The sequence below is a fragment of the Akebia trifoliata genome, chromosome 2 (genome assembly GCF_017979445.1).
Source record: "Akebia trifoliata isolate Shusen 1 chromosome 2, ASM1797944v1, whole genome shotgun sequence".
In the NCBI taxonomy this organism is placed as follows: Eukaryota; Viridiplantae; Streptophyta; class Magnoliopsida; order Ranunculales; family Lardizabalaceae; genus Akebia; species Akebia trifoliata.
The window spans coordinates 10,969,605-10,989,475 of NC_141376.1; the positions used below are offsets into that span (position 1 = coordinate 10,969,605).

At 36.2% G+C, this 19,871-nt stretch overlaps 2 protein-coding genes across 4 annotated transcripts; both read right to left on the minus strand.

The window, feature by feature from the left end:
- Window positions 1–2,040: 2,040 nt before the first annotated feature.
- LOC147409506 (F-box protein FBW2-like) lies at window positions 2,041–4,517 on the minus strand. 3 transcript variants are annotated; one of them, XM_086429752.1, is made up of 3 exons: window positions 4,299–4,517; window positions 3,055–3,381; window positions 2,041–2,906 (listed from the first exon to the last, which is right to left on the minus strand). In XM_086429752.1, the coding sequence occupies exons 2-3, from the start codon at window positions 3,360–3,362 to the stop codon at window positions 2,258–2,260; spliced, it is 957 nt and encodes a 318-aa protein (XP_086285878.1). In that variant the 5' UTR covers window positions 3,363–3,381; window positions 4,299–4,517; the 3' UTR covers window positions 2,041–2,257. The 3 variants fall into 3 exon arrangements, with proteins under 3 accessions (XP_086285878.1, XP_086285872.1, XP_086285889.1); XM_086429746.1 differs by having other exon boundaries at window positions 4,286–4,516; XM_086429763.1 differs by lacking the exon at window positions 4,299–4,517 and adding an exon at window positions 4,116–4,253.
- A 5,671-nt stretch (window positions 4,518–10,188) lies between these two features.
- On the minus strand, window positions 10,189–19,610 carry LOC147409507 (uncharacterized). Its single transcript, XM_086429772.1, has 2 exons — window positions 18,421–19,610; window positions 10,189–10,608 (listed from the first exon to the last, which is right to left on the minus strand). The coding sequence occupies exons 1-2, from the start codon at window positions 19,593–19,595 to the stop codon at window positions 10,602–10,604; spliced, it is 1,182 nt and encodes a 393-aa protein (XP_086285898.1). The 5' UTR covers window positions 19,596–19,610; the 3' UTR covers window positions 10,189–10,601.
- Window positions 19,611–19,871: the final 261 nt, after the last annotated feature.

Below are 19,871 nucleotides of genomic sequence, written 5' to 3' on the forward strand. Positions count from 1 at the left end.
AAGTACCTAGAATATTCCAACGAAACAGCTCCAATAGATAGAATATCATTGATTCTAGTGGGGTGGGGTGCATGGGCAGGCAAACTTGGTGAGGGTCACATGGATGCACTATTACAAGGCTAAAGATGCATGGAATATGACCCAAATTGAATGAGGAACAAATAATCTAAGGAAACAAGTCAAAGAAGTGAAGGAAGATGGTGTGTAAAGAGAGCATCTATGCAACTAGATATGGAGAGTGTCATGGTCTCAGACTTTGGATTTTCCCCTCCATCAAATCTATAGAAAGTTCGAAGAATTTTAAAGCTGACACCTCAACTTTTATTACACTTCAACTATAATTAAAATAAATAAAAATTATTAAGGTGGGAATATCTTTCTCCTCACTTTGGGAGAAGCTGCTAGATCTAGATATTTTCTTCTCTCTTTGATAGAGAAAGATCGAATAGCACGAGATCAACATCAAAAGGTCATAGTAAATGACATTCATTGACGTTAACTCGTTCTTTTTTTTTATGGATTATTGTCGATAGTGGCAATTATTGACTTTTTTTTTCTTTCCTCTTGTGCAAGTATTATGAAAAATATTTGATGTAGAAATGTTAGCTCCTATTTTAATGAGGTGTGTTATTTTTTAATTGGGGGTGTAATAAATAACAGTTGGGTGCCAATAGAATTTCTCTTATTCTTTATGATTATAAAACTTTAGACATGATGTAGACAAAAGATAATATACACGTGTACAAATCCGACGGTCGTCCATTGAACAATTCTGGAGTGTAGCACTAGAAAAATTTTTGCCTTGAAGAAGAAAAATTAAAAATCATCAAAATAATATATAGTAATAACAACAAAAAAAAAGTCAGTAGAAAAAGAAAAAAAAGCCTTTACTGACACTTGGGGAGCTTGGCATGTTTTTAATGGAGTACACTTATATTTATTAAACCGAGCACTTTTTTCTTTTCCAGCTGTGCTGTGCACACCCAACAGATTGTGTTGTGCACCTCACGGCAAGGCAACCTCCTTGCATTTATTACAAAGCCCAAACTCCAACATCTCTTGCCTTGTTATTTTGGTGAAAAATATTGCGTGTGGCTTTGGATTCTATAATGTACACAGGAATTTATTGTGTAATTTATTTTCATTCCAGGGGGGATTATTAGACTCAAATTAATGAAGAATCTTTCTGTTATGTTGGATGATTTAGGTTTATCATTTGTATGTTGAGGCGGTTTTGAGAACCTAGCAACACCATCACAATGTCCTCAAGATGAGTAGAGATTAGGGTGTAGTGCAGTTCGGATGACACGTCAAAGCTCGGTGGAGTTACTAGAACAAAGGAAGCAGTAAGTGCGGTAATTTGAGCTTTGAAGTGAGATTAGAGTGTGGATTTGTAGGGAAAACACACATTTTTGCTCATTTGATTGAAGTGGGTTCAACAACAATGTAATGTAGGGCTGTGGAAGCAATGAATGGCACACACAGATAGCCTCAACGGGTGCATGGCTGCAAGTACAGTTTTACGAGAAGTCACGATGAAATTGTTCGAGCTAGAATATTGGACCCAGTTATAGCTGGATTGAAGTTGGGAATGACATGAAAAGTTAAAGAACAAAACTAATAAAAATAATATGCTATGCGATCACCCTTTACTATGCCTTGACACTACGCAAAAGAGAGAGAATCTTCCTTGAATAAAAGCAACACAACAAGCCCCACTTTTGGGGAAGCCAAGAAGAGATAAATTCAAAGGGCATCTTCCCCTTCCTTATCTTTAATGAAAGAAAACCAAACACATCGGTAATATTTTCCAATAACAAGCATGTTAGTTGACCTCAAAAGAACGAATATTCTAATAAAAGCCTTGATGAAAGAAAAATCAAAATCAAAACATCATGAAGTAAGTGATCACTTGAGTTGTTTTCTCCTTCATCGGGATTAAGGAAACCATATTGAGATCATCGGAGTCTAAAAGCCCAAACTCATGTTTAATTTCCTAGTTGGTTAGAAGTCTTACTGTTACAATTTTTAAGCTCAATGGGCAAGAAGGAGATGTCTTTATATGACAAAAGTATGTAAAACATACAAAGCAAACAACTTCACTTCCATCAAAACAAATACATCTTTAAAGCATATAGAAGTTCCAAGCAAAGTAGAAGTGGCAGCTAAGTAGCAACAACAACAGCTGTAGTAGTAGAGTAACAATCACTGACCTCCGTAGAGAATTTGAACAAACACTTTCAACATTAATAAGCTTCTAAGGCGATTGAGGCCAATCGAACTCCATTGCCTCAACAAACCCTTCATAGATCCTCAGCTCCAGCTCCTCCAACCTCTGCTCATCATCCCACACCCCATCAGAGCTCTCATCGTCGTAATCCACTTCACCATCCATGAAATCCCAACCCATGAACCCTGAAGAATCCGAATAATCCGAACAATCATCCCAATTATCCATTTCATAACAGTCCACTATAGGAGGCCCCAACACCTTCAAACCCGAGCACTTCTCCTTGAGAAAGTTCTCATCAAGATTAACATTCCAACAACCCCTCACGTCCAAGAATTCAAGCTCTCGGCAGCTCGAAAGGATCTCAAGCACACCTCCTGTTGTGAGGAGTTGGTAGGCCATCTCAAGGTGCTTGAGTTTGGGCATTGTGATAGCAATGGCATGGGCCTCGTCGTCTTGGCAAACCTTGTCAACCACCTCTAATGGGTGCATTATTCGTCGCAAACCTACAAGTGATTTACAATGCTTCCCAATGGCCTCTAAAGCAGGGGCCCCAATCTTCTTACAATAGCTCAAATCCAAGAAAGTGATGTTAGACAACCTCCCCGCAACATGTTCAACAATGGAATCACTTATTTCGCTTCGTGGAAGCCGTAAAATCTGAAGAGAGCCAGCACTTACAAAGACCAAAAAGAATAAAACCCAAATCACCAAATCAATGTATTGGTCATAATTCATAAATCTACCTATAAAGAATCAAACAGGAATAATGGTGTTTACTTGAATCGATGTGAATTATGAAAAAAAAATGGTCCTTCGCTTACTGGTCTGCAATGAAGGAGAAAATGGACTCGTTGGGGAGGCCGGAGACGGATAGCTTACGCAAAGACCCACAACTTCTTGTGATTAGCATTTCAAGCATTCGATCAAGGTGCTTGGGTTGGCGACGACAGCTCCATTCCTCAATGTCAATCTCTTGCCAACAGTAAGGTCCTGCCACAGCTTTGGCCCAAGATTTGCAAACCCTAGGAATCACAGTTAGTATCTCTTGAAGAGAAAGATTGCTGAAGATAAGGCCCAGCGCATCGGGTATTAATTCGTCCCAGCACCTGAACTCGCTTTCGCCTTCCATAATCTTTCTCAATTAGTCCCTGCCCATAGCATATCCAGATTAGAAATCAAGAACCCCCTATGAAGGAAACTCAAGAAAAATCCCCCTTTATGTTCAATTCTTGGAATTATAAATATGAACAAATCAAGTATCAGTTCATCAACATCATCATCATCAGTAATACCAATCTATAAACAAATGAACAGGATAAAGATTTAAATTTTATTTCCAAAAGAGCAGGATAGATTAAAGAAAAAAAATTAAGAACTCAAGATCCCATTTAAAGAAAATCAAATAGATCAGCAATTAAACAAAAACCCAGAAAGTTGAGTAGATCAAGAAAGAAGGAAATGCAAAACCCCCCACCTTTCCTTCTTAATATCGTAATTGATGGTCTGCAACAGAGATATAAAAAAACCTTCTTTTTTTTAGAGGGAGAGAGAGAGAGAGAGGGATCAAAGTCTAAAAAAGAGGGTGGAATAAACGACCCCTGCCCCCATTGGGACAAGAAAACAAAGAAGAAATCAGAGAAGTTCACAAATACAAGAAAGCAATAAACTAACTTTATAGTTCAACCGTACCCAGATAAGAAAATTGATCACAGAAACAATTACATGTTTAAAACACCAAAAAATAAAAAATAAAAAAAGGATAAAGAAATATAGCAGAAGTGCCAGAACACATAAATGCAAAGAAAAGAAAAGATAACAGAGAAACCCAGTGGAGCAATCAAATATCCACAGAACAAGAAAAGATCGACAAAGAAATCCATACCCACATAACAAGATAGTGTCTTCTATACAAAATGTGAAAAAAAAATCTACTTCTTTTTTTCTTCTGAGTTCTTCGAAACACAGAAAAAAAAAAAACAAAGAGGCGAAACTTAGCAATTAAAACTCAAAAAAGAAGAAAGAAATATAGAATTAATGCATTATTATGCCCACCAAAAAAGGAGACCTTTTTCACTCCTCTGCGTATTTCTTGGATCCGCAAAGACACACCGGTTAATCCGCCTGCGAAGAAGGGGGAATGGGTTTGAAGAGAGAGAGAGAGAGAGATGCACTGCAACCCAAAACACCAACAAAAACAAGAGAAAAAACAAAGAGCACAGAAGCGAAAGAGAGAAAATAAAAAAATTCTGAAAATTACACTCGAAGTCCAAATGGGAATGTTTCTGTATACGCGCGCGTCTGCACCTGTAAATTATATGTGTGAGTGTGACTGGTTACAGCCAGTCGTCAAAACATGGTGACACTGACACGTGTAGGTAACCCAAAACTGGACAGACAAACTCACCTACTAGTCCATGGTTTTGAAACTCACCGACATTTTAGTGGGTGTGAAGTTGAACTTAAGAAGTTTGATTAGCTTATAATTACAGAGTACTAAGTACGAACACGTGAGATGGGATCGTTTGGTTCAGAAGAGGTTTAAATGATTTTTGTGGATTTACGAAAAACTCCGTTTCAGATCTTCAAAGATGCTCTTAACTTGTGCTGCAAATTTTATTTTATTACCTAAAATACCCCCCAAACGTTTTTTTTTTCTACCAAAAATACCCATATATTCTTATTTCCAAGATCTTTAAATGCATCTTAACATGTGCTCTCAGGTCACACGTTAACCAAACCCATCTTTAAATTCTCATTCACTTGGCTATTGAGATTTAATTTCAATCTGAGAAATGTTAGGAGTGGTACGTAAACATATTTAACCTCTTCACGGATAAAAATAAATATTCAAAATGTGTTTTTTAGGTTATCTCAAAGTTCTATTATTGATTATTTATTTATTTTTATTGGGGGGCGACTAGTCTTACTAAGTCAGTGAGGATTTTCTCATTGAATTTTAACTTTGAGTTTAAGAGTAATGTGAAAGTTCAGTAGTCGTCAATTTCAAAATCTTGAATCAAGTTGAAAAGAATTTTTTTTTTCTCCGTTTATTTTGTTTTTATTTGAATTTTTTGATGAAATTTAAAAGGTTGTGGTGTTGGATTGTTGATATGGTAATTCATTTGAACAAAAAGACTCTTAGTAAGACTTAAATATTTACCAAGTTTGTAAGTAAAATGTTTTTCAATTCGATATCTTTATTTGTGTCATTTATTAAGATTTGAATTCGCCGTAAACTTTTTTAATTTTTTTATCTTTCATATTCATGGAGTATCTTTTAATTCTACTTTTAAAAGACAATATGATTCAGAAAAAGATAAAGAAGTACAAAAATTAAGAGTTGCGATCCAAAGGCGATGCCCCATTCCTATAGCAACATATGATGTCCACATGCCACGTTTTGATTGGAGATCAAATGCATTGGGCTTTGTGTTATATAGAAAATGACTTAATCAGGAGTCCGTTGTGTTTTAAAATTCAACAAAAGCTTGCCATGTAGACATCGTTCTTAAAGAATAGGAACCTTAAAAAAAAAATGACTACTAGACCTATTTTCTATAACTTGTTCTTGGTCTTTCATCATGAATTTGCCTCTCATTAAGAGATTTTGTGAGGTAGGTGTGGTGCTACATGCCTGGGTATAATGTACCCTCTCTTCATCTTTGAACTTTAATTTCTTCTTGTTCCCAATCAATTCCCTTGTCATGTCTTATCGTTGAGGGATCAGTAGAATCCTTATAATTTTTCCATCACATAGATTTAACGCAAGAGTTCTAACTTAACTCGCTATTTTAGGTTATATTTATCTCCATCGGATGGCTATAATAAAGGCTCACAATTACCATAAAAGAGGTCTACAGGTGAGGAGGTGATAATGACAACCACACCATTTTTCTATCATGGTATTCTCACCTTTCGATTATCAAAATTATTCAATCAAGTTGACTCTTTATCCTACAAATTATTTTGCTGGCGCTTTATTTTAATAGTATAGACGATGCAAGTTGAAGAATTGTGGACTGTCTTTTTATTTTTATTTTTTATTATATCACTTTTGAAGGAGTTAGAAGTTCATAATTGACTGATTTTTTGTGAGGATGATCTCTTCGTCATAGACATGATCCTCACCAAAAATCAGTCTATTTTAGAACTTTTAACTTATATTTTCAAAATACTTGACTATATCGTTTGCCATATAGCTGGTTGGCGATCCTAACATCAATTTCAAAACTTCTAACCATAATTTACAAGTTGAAGAATTGTGGACCATTAATTTTTTAGTAAACCACTTTAGATGGGGTTAGCAGTTTTGGAATAGATTCCTTCACAACCTCATAGCATCGGATCATGTTTTTGAATGCCACAAAGTGATCTGATTAGGAAATTTCCTTTCTTTCCCACTTAGGACAGGAGAGAGAAATTGTCTTTCGTATTAAATACGTCATTTGTGCTACATGTCAAGCATCTATTGTGCTGTAAGCAAACAATCACTCGTAAAAAGTCTTTTTCAAGAGTTTATGGGCCTCACATGAAAGAGAAGCTGAGATATTTTGATGACGCAGATTGATTTCACCAAAAATCAATTCATTTTGAATTCTAAGAAAAGTAGAGAACAAGTTGATATATTTTGGACTGCATGTCTATTTTGCCATGCTCTAGTTTCGTTTACATTGGTAAGGACAATAGAAGAATATAATTTTTCAATATCTTTATCTAAAAGAAATATAAAGTAGCCAAGAAAATACCAACTTTGTAAGTTCGGTGAAATCTTTTAGGAAAACCCACCCTCACCTACTTCCCTATCAAAATAGTATATATTAGAAAAATAAAAATAATAATAATGGTGCCTTATGCTATGTTTAGATTGAATGAAATGGAGAGAAGAGAAAAGAAAATAAATGAGTTTCTCTCTATTTCTCTTGTTAGAATTGTTAAATGAGGAGAGAAGAAAAAAGAATTAAAGAGAAAAAAAATATTAATTTTCTTTCTCTCCAAAAGTGGAGAGAAAAGGAGAGAAATAGAAAGAGACCCTTATAAAATATTTTACAATTCCAACTCCGCCCCTAAATCTCTTTTATGATATGTTAAAAATTTTAAAATTATCTCAAGTTCTCTCTTCTCAATCAAAACACGATGGAGAGAAATTGAGTTTCTCTTATCTTCTTTTGTCTTAAGTTGTGTTTGGATTGAGAGAAATGGAGAAAAGACAAATTCAATTTCTTTCCACCATGTTTAGATTGAGAGGAGAGAACTTGGGACAACTTTGAAATTTTAAAATATCTTAAAAGAGATTTAAGGGCAAAGTTGACATTATAAAATATTTTTAAAAGGTTTCTCTCATTTTCTCTCCAATTTTAGAAAGAAAGAAAATTATTATTTTTTTCTCTCTCCACTTAACAATCTAAATTGGAAAAATGGAAAGAAACTTATTTATTTTCTCGTCTCTTCTTTTTTTTTTTTTTTCCATTTCTCTCAATCCAAACACAATGTTAATGAGTTTCTCTTCTCTCCACTTCTCTCAATCCAAAGATAGTCTCAGGGTTCGTAATAAGAAAATTTGGGTCGTTTAGGTTCTAGCCTGATCGATCCAAGTGGTAGGTCACAGAAGAGAAAAGATAAGAGAAAGGCTTGAGGATTTTAGAGACAAGTGGTTAGACGCACCATTAGAAACAACAGGGGGGTTTTAAAGCAAGAGGAAGTGTTTACCACCATCGATTTCCATTTTCTTCTTCGTCGATGGATTGAATTAGAGGATTATAAAAATTATCAAGTCAACTCAAAAATCGACCAACTTGATTCAACTTTAATGGATATTAAGTTAACTCGGACCCATAACTTGATGGAACATAACCCATAAAGTCAACTTAGGTTTTAAATCTCATCCAAGACTGAGATAATTCGTTCGATAAGTCTCGGTATCGTCCACCAACGAGATAGATAGACAAGTCAAACATATCGGACGGGATTTAAAACCATAGTTCATTTTTCTCATTGTTGAACAAGACGACTCAAACGTATCGAAAAACTTGTCTGAGACAAGACGTTAAAACAAGTTTTAAAACCATGATTGGAAGATTGACTCTAGTTATCGAGTCTCAGAACTATGATTTAGATTCAAGACTGGAGTTTTCGTTAAGCAAGTAAATTGAATTATTCATTAAGCAGTGGGAAAGAGTGAAAGGAATGTCAATGGGTCTGGTCCGGAAATGTTTTCGAAGTGTTAAATAGGCCCAAACCAGGAAATATCATACAAGTCAAATTCATGCCTGCAGAACCACATTTTGCCACGTAGCTAGAACCTTTTTATATATATATATATATTTTAAGGCCAACTAACATTTTGAAAATTTGAATGTTGTTCACCTGTGAACCTACACATTAAAATCCATCATTGATGACTATATTTCATTAGATTCAGAATTTTTTACAGAAGTTTTGTACCCAACTGAATTCAAACCAACATATTTAGGTAGGTGCGCCAATCAGTCTGATTTTGCGTAGATTCAACTTCTAATATTTAAAGATTCAGTATCAGTTAAGGTGTCCGTTCCTATGGAATATCAATGATGTCTGGAGTAGGGGTGTCAATGAGTCATTCCGTTTGGTTCCAAGGTACTTTATTTTTTTCAATTCCGATTCTGGTTCTAAGATAAATAGAATCGGAACAGAACTGGTACCGCCAAGAAACATGGGTTCACATAGATTCAATTTTGAAAGAATATAATGAGAAAAAAATATTTCAAATCACCATAAAACCTTTTTTTCCTTTCAATAAATTAATGTATTATCTATCAAATTATCAACTCGATTGTAATTTGTTCTATTAAAGACAAACTAATGATTATTTTTATTTTTTTTTCGAATATAAGAAGTTACCTTCCTTACAAGTAAAAAAATTTTAGAAGAAATGACCCATGTTAGATTCCAATGCAAAATTTATATGAAAAATAAAAGAGTTTATATAACATGTACTAATTTTAAAATAAAAGAAAACTTTAAATCATTTATAGTATATTAAAAAAGATGATAAATAAATAGATTCTGAATACCCATCGGACAGAACTTAACAGTTCTTATTCCTATCGGATTGATTTCATTTTAAACCCAACTCTAATCGGTGTCAATAAAAAATGAATCAAAATTGGGATTTTTGATTTTGATTCCAATTAAATGGGTAACCATCGACACCCTTGGACCAAGTTTAAAATATATCAAACTCCTAACCAAGCCGTTTTCTACAAGGCAGGATGGGTTTAATCACCAACTAAACATGCCACATGGACACCATTGCCACAAGAGCGGGACAACACTCTAAACCACTGACTCATATTTAAAAGACTAACGATAATCTGATGCTCTTTATCTGACATGGCAATTACAGAACCCTAAATCTTTTTTCTTGTGCATCCCAAAGCAAAGGATCTACGGTTATGTGATGGGAGCACACGGGGTGTCTAAAAAAAAGTGTCAGATTATCACGACTATTTAAAAGGCATGATAATGTCTCGGATCCAAGCACAAGAATGGATTTTAAAAGGTATTAGAGCTTCACGGAACACTCATTTGGTGGGCGTGGGATGATGTCCTCTCTTCCAAATATCAACTAATCGTCCAAGTTCACCATCAATATGATTGATCACAGGACTGGGTCACGAAATTTTGATATTTGGAAATGGAAATAGGCCGATTGAAAGATGACAGAATATAGGGACACGTTTCTTTTGTTTGCAGGCACTCCAAAAAAAAATCATTGGGGGATCCATTGAACTATTTTAAGGAAAAGGAGATCAAGCATAACAAAAAATGATAATTTTAATCTAATCAAAATGATAATCCAAAGATTTTTTTGAAATAAAAAATTAAAAAAAAAAAATTAATAAAAACTGCTTGAAACTCTGAATTTTATGGAAGAGTTTCCATCAGAGCAAAAGGTAAATATTTTAAAAACACTCAAATTAGAGGAAATGATGAACAGCTCATATAGATGCGGCCCATGTTTTTATTCAAATGCTAAGATTCAAGGACCTATTTAGAAGTTCTAAAATTCAACTTAAATCCTAAATCACAGGATGTCAGAACACTGCTCATGATTATGAAGCTAAAATTTGCATAGATACCTTCCTTGCCATGTTTGGAGATTGAATAAAATGGATAAAAGTGGCATTTGTACGTCAAACAAATCAAGAAAGGAACTCTCCATATGAGGTCAATGTATTTTACCAAAATCGCGGTGTTATGACACCGTATACATCTGCACCGCTACCCATCTGTCTCAAGAATTCAAAGATAGCTTACATGTATATATATGGCAGATCTTGAAGGGCCTTTGCTGCTGCGGACAATGTCCAACAAACCCACTCCCCCCCTCTTACTCCCTGTACAAATGTAAAAAAAATCAAATGAGCCGTCACACTTTCTAGCTCACTATGGCGACAAACATCAGGGTGGCATGAGAAGAACCACATTTCCCTTCACAACACAAACCAAGAGGACCCGTCTACCATCAATCCAAAATCCTCTTATGAGCATTATGAATTGCATATCTAAACAAAGGTCTTCTTCCATCCAACAAAAATATGTAAATTACAACTCAAATGGGTCGGAACTCAAAAGGGAATGTTCAGCAAACTTCTAGTTATTATCTAGAATGGCATCGTAAGGAAAGAATTGTGCATATATGCCAAAAGAGGAACCTTGGGTAGGAGTGAGAAACTAGAGCAGATCTTGGGTAGGTGCGAGAAAACTACTGTTTCAAATCAACTGCAGTTGAATTGTTTTGGATATGTGAGTAGGAATGAAATTCCCAGAGAGAGAAGTTGAGGGAGCGGCATCTAGGGTTGAAGGTTCTTAAAATTACAAGAGGAACCAAGAAGGCACATTCAAATTCAAGAAAACAGAATAAAAAATTATTTACAATGAAGAAATATGGTGGTACCAAAGTTCCAGAAGTTCATTAATCACCGTAATGCAAACTTATCTGATACTTAATTTGCTTTATTTAATATCTACCACCATAGTGTATTTTTTCAATAGTGTACTAAAGTATTTTTCCTTTATAGTGATATAGGATATTAACCACGCACCCACCAATAGTAGAAAGCTGAGCCGAACAGAATTCAATAGAATTCCAAATGGTAGTCTCGAAGAGGGAGAATTGACCATCATAAAAAGAAAATCTACAAGTCATGCCTTAGGCAATTTAGAGATAAGCTCGACATAGGCTCATAACGCAGGCCTCTTAGATAATAGTTGTCCCAAGCACCAAAAGGTAACCTAAGAGGACTAGTCTTGTCTAAGAGAATGTCAACATCTATTTAGAGTAAAAGCAAGTAATTTTGCATCTTTGGCAAGAGATATATCCACATAATCTAGAAATTGAAAATGTCCAAACAAAATCCACAATAATACATCATAAAAAATTAAGGAAAAAAAAGACATTCTATGAACACAAAAAACAAATAAACTAATGCCAGCATCTATGGCCTCAAACCATGTCCCCCTGGTCTACAAGACTTACTTTAAGTTGAACATTACAAAAGTCTTGTTCCTGATGGCAAGCTAAATGAAAGATGTAGTGTGTGGAGGGACAGGGTACCATATAATTTGAATGAAACAAAAGACCTACTTTCTTTGAGGATGCACACATGTAAAGAAGCCAGCTTGCACTAGTAACCAATGAACTTACACGTAGACTTGCCAGTTTTAAATAAAGCCACTAAGTGTCAAATATACTACCTCCTAAAGAGAGCTTAATAAGTAGGTTAAAGCCTGATAGTGTTGATGGCAAAACCTGGGTTCAAAACCCACCTTCATCTACTAATATCGCAAACAAAAAGCATACAGCCTCAAGATACCCAAACACCAACATGTCCTTCATTTATTTTCCATATGGTTTAAAGAAGTCAAAAATTCCCACATCGGTAATTAAATATCAAGGACAAGAGACATTGTCAGAGAACAGAAACTCGGACTAGGGTAATGACAAGAAATCTCAAAAAAAAAATTTAGACATCTTAGAAGACGTAACTCTTGCAACTATGAGACAACAAAACTCTTTAAGTTTTAACACTTTTCAAATTGTCTCGATTACCCCCTAAAATACCTTAAAGTAATAGCTACAAAACTGATCAACTGATGCAAGAGCTTAAATTCAAACTCGTTTTAAGAAAAAAGTATTGGTAAACAAAAAACCCACTTGAAGTAAAGGAATTCTTCCATGTCTGTGTAACCATCTCTTGGAGGAAGGTTTCCCATACTGTGATTGCATAAGTCAGGTTCAGGTTGACCTATTACACAGACCCCAATAAGTTTTGGGTTGGGTTCAGATGAGTTCTTTCTTAGACTGGGAACAGGTTCAGGTTGACCTGAACCAAGCCAAACTCAACCAGTTGCAACCAGAAATATCACCCTTGGGTAAGGCATACATCTAGGAGAAGCTTAGCTCAATCAGAAGTGAGAATCTCATCCTTCACGGACCATTCTAATGATCTAAGTAGGTTCCAGTACTTCAGGGGACTTCGTTCTAGGTCCCATTGAAGTTGACCCGAAGAGGCGAGAGAAGCTAAGGCATATACAAGGGAAGCGTTAGCTTGGGTTTCACCCCCGGGCGTTTCAAAACCAATTGCGGGGACAGGTGTTGGATCTGGTTCCACCTGGTTTGACAATTTTGTATTCCGATGGATTCATTTCATCAATGATGGTCCCCCAGTATTTTTCTTTGTTCACCCTTCTGTTTGTATTTCTTTGGTTCCCCATTCCTCATTAATTTAATTTACCAGTTACTGATTAAAGGAAATGAACTTGGAGCGTAGACTGCGCAGCGCATTCTAAGTTGATCATCTTAGTGGATTTATAATTTCCTAGAGGTAAGGGTTATCCAGGATGATTCAATTGGATGGCTTTGGGCTGAACTACAGGAGATTTGCAAATAGGTCCTGTCTTGGGCTACCTTTGTGTGCAATAGAGCCTCAAAATTAGCATAAGGGTTGGCCAAGAAGATCGGTAATGCCTAGATATGGTATATGAAGTCCAGACCAGATGTTTCATATTTATATTTTTAATTTTGTTCAAACTTCCTAAGACTTTGCATTGAGTGTCCTATTTAGTATTTAGTTTGAAATGTCAGTGCAAGTGTGCAAGAATATATACACGTACATACGCACACAAAGACACATAGATATCTGAAAGAAACATATCAAACACCCAACAAAATGAAAGTGAAAAAGTCAATAATAGAGAAACTACATTATATTTCAACTAAAAAAATAAGTCTAAAGAAAATTTTCTACATTACATACACAACACTTTAAATTGGAAAGAGGCGAGCAAGCTGAAGGAAGGTTCATATGAACGTTTGTTGTCTGGATATTTGCATGCATCGCTGTGTGTGTGTATGTGTTACGCACCCAAAATGGGTGGATTTGCAATCTTTTTTGCTTGCAATAAAAAAACAAAAATTATTCCGGAAAAGATGGTTGAGGCGACCAACCAAAACAATCAGACACATCCAAGAGGCTCATAGAACCAGGATACTAGTCCGATGAAATAAAACCCACCCACTCCCATCTACTAATAAAATTTTTAAAGAAAACCCCTTTCAAACTTCCTAAAGATTTAACACCAAAAAAATAAATAATAATAAACCCGTTACAGACCTGCTAGGGAGGGGTTATTTGGGTGGCTTAGTGGAGATTCTCGAGCGTCGGTTGTGGAATCTGGAAAGGAATCTTAAAGGTTCTCCCTCTATTTCAGGAAAAGATTAGTTTTAAGATTGGGAATGGGTTAAGGGTGAGATTTTGGGAGGATCGTTCGTGCGGCTTGAGTCCCCTAAAGGAGTAGTTTCCGGATCTCTTTGGTATGTCTTTGAAAAAAGGCGCCAATGTTTCTTCGTTCTTGACTTCATCGGATACAAGTTTGGCTTGGGATTTCGGGTTCAGACGAGATTTCAACAATTGGGAGGTAGACTTGGCGACAAGACACATCGCGGTTGTTGATTAGGTGGTCATAACTTTAAGGAAGAAGACAAATGCATTTGGGACTCGGGTAAGAATGGGTTGTTCTCTGTCAAAGCTTTTTATTATGTGTTGGCAAGGGTTCAAGCTAGGCCCTTTCCTGTGGTAGAGGTGTGGGGCCCCAAGGTTCCTTCGAAAGTTGCCTTCTTTATTTGGGTAGCTTCCACAGGAAAGATCTTGATTTTGGATAATATAATGAAGAGAGGCCTCGTTTCGGTTAATTTTTGCGAGTTATGTAAGGAGGACGGTGAGTCGATGGGTCACATCCTTTTCATTTGTAAGATGGCCTCATAGATTAGGTACTACCATTTGAGACTTTTTGGGGTGGCTTGGTGTGTTCCGAGGACCTTTCGCGATCTAGTAGATAATTTACAAGGCATTGGAATGAGTTTCTCGGCTTTTACGAGAAAGTTGTGGAGCTTGATACCATTTGAGATTTGTTGGGAAATTTGGAAGGTAATGAACCTTAGGAATTGAAGGGAAGGAGTCTTCGGTTCAATGAGTTATCCTCTCTATCTTGGGTTTTTTATTCTTGTGGAGCAAGGTTTTTCAGGAGTCAAAGGGGGTCTTCTTTGAAGACTTTGTAACCCAATGGGATTGGGTGTGTACGATCTCTATTTAGTTTGGGTTTGGTTTTTTATTTTTCACTTGCTTGTAGTTTGCTTCATGGTCACCTTGACCGTGCTTTTAATAAAGATCTCTGACTTATCAAAAAACACAGAAAAAGAAAATAGACCTACTAGTTTCTATCTTTCAAGGTCCATACTCTCAATTCTTAAAAGTATGTTGTCCATTTATTTCCTCATATTATTTTATTTTATCCATAAACCTATTTTTAATGAGATCAATAGCTCGGCGATGGCACCTTCACATTTTTTCCATATTTGGTTCCTTTCATTTTTTTATAATATTAGGTTTTCTGAATAGACCAATGGTGAACCCCTACACCATAACCCATCTCTTAAAATTCTTGGATCTTATATTGTGGTTCTTCCCCTCTCACTTCAGGGATTTTTGGGAACATTGAATCCCAAAAATATCTTAGACATTGAGATTAGCGGCCTTTACCTGACTTTCTTATTTAGATGTAGTTGACCTCTCTCAATAAAAAATTGTTTATACCCCTTTCTCCATTGAACCACACAATTTGGTCCCTTGAGTTTAACCAAACCTTTCTTTAAAGCTAATAATCAATGACTTTTCTTCACTCCCACAACTTTTCCTTTCAAGTAAAATTTGATATACCTTCTAAGATCAAAATTTCTGTTTTGACGATGGCTCTTTCAAGGTTAAACTCAGATTATGTCCTCCAGATATGAAGAAGACTAAAATTACTCCATATTTGTGTTACATTGATGAAAGATGTGAAACGATTGATCATCTTTTTAGTCATTGAGTAACAACTGCAAAGTCTGGTATCGTGTTTTTAATCTTGAGAAGATCTTGGGTCAATTATTGGCAAAAAGATTTGAAGGTGCCGCCTATGAAAGGTGGTGAAGTATGTGTGGGGTAATACCCCAGACCTAGGAGTAAAACTCTGCCTTCACACATAAAACTATGGAAAAAAAAAAACTTGAGAATACACTCGGGGTGTTCCACGCTCCACAATGAGAGGGGGCTCCCTTCTGAGTCCACTTGTTTAGCTAAACTCAAGGTCCTGCAGATCCCATTGAAATTTATGTTCTTGATCAAAGAATGTAACATCTGTTTTTATCCAGCTTGCTTGGTTGTAGGGAATTGAATAAACATTGCGCCTCGACAAGTTACTATGGTTGCACCCTCCCCCTGGAATATAAGATACTAGATTGAAAGATCATGTTGATATGTACCCTTCAAAATAGAAGAGATTCAACACATCCGGGGGACCACACATAGGTATTACACGAGAAGGCTGGGATAAGCTCTGCCATTTCCAAAGTCACGTGGATAATCTCGTTGAAAGGTTCTATACATCTGCCGTTTCTCAATGCATATCTTTATTTAAAGACTCCGGTTTTTTCCTCTTTTCAGATGGTAAATATTTCTCAGAACATTTGAAGTCAAGCTCTTAATAGGGAAAGCGAACCCCACGCCGACTCCTAGTTAATCGGATGGGCTGGGTGCCAAACGGGCCACACTTTCCTGAGTTGCATGAGATCTACACTATGACAGTGGCTTCATACAGGATGAAGCAGACTATGGATTTTCTTCAAGCAGCCCCTTAAAAGGTCAATGATGGTATTCCATACTCGTATCTCAATGGGAACTAGAATTGGCAGAAGCCTCATCCCATTTGGAAATAGGGTGGGTGTTCCATTACCCACCAGCAGGGGGTTCATGCATATCATAAAATTTTAGATTTTTTGAAATATATATATATATTGAAATATAATTCAGCTAAGCCATTTTAAAATTTACTGAATTTCAAAATCATTCCTAGCTACCCCTTGCAGTCAAGCCTATAAGACAAGTGATGTTCCAACTGTACTTTAATGGATAAAGAAAATGATGTTATAAAGACAAAGACAGACCCCCAAAAACTGGATTGTATTATACTTGGATGATAGACAATACAAAGAAGGAACAGGGAGAAGGTCAGCATGCCCCTCAAAAAATAAAAAATAGTGCCCAAATCTAATGAGTTTCAAAACCATGCTTGCTACATCTTGTGAGCAATCAACATATGTTATGCCAATGCACAAATGCGATCACACATTAGCATATGCTGTTGCATATCAGAAAAATATTTTCCCAAATTTTTTTTTTAACAAAGGGGAAAATGTAGTTATTACAATAACTCAAGAAATAAATATTTTAGGGTTTATTATATTTGCAATTTTGCATATTTAACAAGTATTTAAGAATGCATAAACCAGCAACTTTGAAAAGAAAGAAAGAAAGAAATGGGTTTTATTGATGTATTTATAATCTTGATTACTGAATATTGCAAAATTCTTTAAATCCTATTTCTTAATCCGTGAATCTTGCTTCTTGCTTCTTGAGCTTGATGTAGATAATTTAGAGAGTAGAAAAACAGAGAATATAGTTAGATTATAAAAATTAAATTAGAATTTAGAAGGGAGCTAAAATGAGAATGGAAATAGTTGGAGGGTGGTAATGGGATGGTTATAGAAGTAAATTTTTGTTTTTCAAACCTTTAAGTTTTTTATCATTGGGATCAATACGATCGCATACTTAAAATGATGAATGGTCATAAAATCACATATGTGCATATGACAATGCCGAAGGTGCTAGCTTTACCACCATAGCATGGGTTCAAAACCTGCCTTCACCTACTAATTACGAACCACTAACCGGCTTGCTTATAAAAAAATTGAAAAAACAATAATTTAAGACAACATATGAGGTGGTTTGATCACATGCAACATATGCCAATTATTGTCCTAGTTAGAAGGAATGTTAATGTTGAAAGTTCTAAAAGAGCACGAGGAAGCCCCAAAAGAACATGAATTGAGATAGAGAAATCAGACAAAAACATAATTGAAATAATAGAAAACATAGTAGTCTACATAATTCATGGAGGAACAAGACTCGTTAAGCCAAGTACAATTCTTTTGGGACAAGGCTTCAATACTGGTAATGATTAAACGAAAAATTAGGTCAAGCATTTATCTAAAGTGAAATATTGTTAGTCTTGCTGAAACCACTAACCAATTCAACAATATGATCTCAAACCAAAGATAGTGTGACAATCACCAACATTTTAATTTTGAGAAACAACATTTCATATGAGTACGAGCAATCACTTATCTTACAAACTTAGTAAGATTTCAGATTTTACTAAGGATCGTTGAGCTCACCTTGAGGCATCCAAAAACATGATACGATGCCACAAGGCATCATGAAAAGTTAATTTTCATCATTGAATTTTAATTTTAAATATGGGAGTTGGGTGGAAGTTTAGTAGCCGTCCATTTTCAAAACCTTGGATCAAGCCCAAGAAAAAAAAATGAATTTTTTTTTGGATCATGAGTTTTTCAATGAAATCTATAGGGTTTTAGTGTTGGATTGCTGGTAATTAAATTCATTTAAGCAAAAACAACCCGTAGTAAGATTTAAATTAAATCTTACTAAGTTAGTAAGGAAAGTGTTTTTCATTTCATAAAGAGCACAAGATTCTCAAGTTTCTTAAAACATAGAAGTTAGTAATAAAAGATTAGTGTGATAGAAGCATACCATTTGATGAGCCACCCAAATAGGAAATGCTGCATTATAGGGACCTTCTCCAAAACCTCCACTTTATACATCTTGAGTAACCCACTGTTCACTTTGTTCCAGGTCGGCACGCCACTAATATCATCCAACAATGGTGAATGCTCTGCAAACAGACCCTTTTTTACCTTCTTCACGAAGGCAACACATGAGAGATAAAGATACTCGTCGGAGAAATTATCTAGTATATCCTGATTATGAATTGACTTCGGCTTCATATACTTGTGATCAATCAATTGTGACGATCCAAATATAAATGGCAGAAAATGGTAATCATCAAGACCCCAAACACCATGTGATCCGGCAGGTTCGAGACAATAAACCATCTGTAATTTCCTCATCAACTCAAGATACTTCACAAAAACCCTAGAAACAACAGCTTGGTAATCCTCTTCTCTAATGATCCCCAATCTTGCCAAACAATAAAGCCATGCCACGAAATTAGTCTCATGTCCCGTACCATAATCGATGCGACTCGAATTCCCAAAACTATCAGTGAAATAAGGGACGATCTCGACAATGGCCGATCGGAATTCTTCAGGGAGAAATTCAAGCATTAAAGAATCAGAATTCTCGATTAATCGATCGTGCCAAACTCGATACGAGTAGTTACCGTATCGTGCGGATTGTTGAAGAGGAGGGATCTCGTCGATCCAATGGAGGAGGGTTTCGAGGATGGAGATGATAGAAATTAGGGTTTGGGATTGGTGGCAGGGGTCGGAGAGCTTATGGCTTCGGATGGATTCGCTGAGAGAGACGATGAAGCCGAGGAAGTTTTTGGAGGAATCGGAGTCGTGGAAATGGCGGATGTCGTCGGGGGATTGGATTTTTTTGGAGGGAGATTCGAAGAGATACGGAGGAGAGATGATTGGGACTTTTTGGGATTGAGGGATGGGAGCGAGGATGATGGCTTGTTGGGAATTGTTGGGTGGGAGGTTTATGGCAGGAGCGCGAATTGGGCGGTAATTTGGAGGAGGAGAGATGTCGGACCATGTTGGTGGTGGTGCTATGGTGGTGGCACCACCACATTTGTAACACGTGGTGGTGGGTGGTGGACAGGTGTGGTGGTGAGTAGTGGTGGTGGTGGTGGTGGTGGTGGTGGGTGGTGGGGTTTTTTGTGTTTGTTCTTGTGGTTCCATTTTTGTGTTCTTCGGGAGAGATCATAGTGAGAAATTGGGGGAAATGAAAGAGTTTATTGAGGAAGAAAAGGAAATGCTGGACTGACTTAATTGGACACTGCGTTTAACACTTCGATTACGTGGCAGTTATAGAGAACCGTTTGTTTTTTAACTTGAAAGAAACCTATGGTTATTGCCACGTCAGCGCTATGTTGAACGTTATGTTCAATAAAGTCAGCGTAGCACGACTCGATAGAAAATTAGAAATGGGATCAGGGTAAAGAGGATAATTTGGTG

What these genes read in the sequence shown, in the direction of transcription:
- LOC147409506 (XM_086429752.1), bottom strand. Translation starts at nt 3,362, where the DNA reads ATGGAAGGCGAAAGCGAGTTCAGGTGCTGGGACGAATTAATACCCGAT. An exon ending in TTCTCCTTCATTGCAGACCA is followed by an intron (nt 2,907 to 3,054) that starts GTAAGCGAAGGA and finishes GGTCTTTGTAAG; the next exon opens with TGCTGGCTCTCTTCAGATTT.
- LOC147409507 (XM_086429772.1), bottom strand. Translation starts at nt 19,595, where the DNA reads ATGGAACCACAAGAACAAACACAAAAAACCCCACCACCCACCACCACC.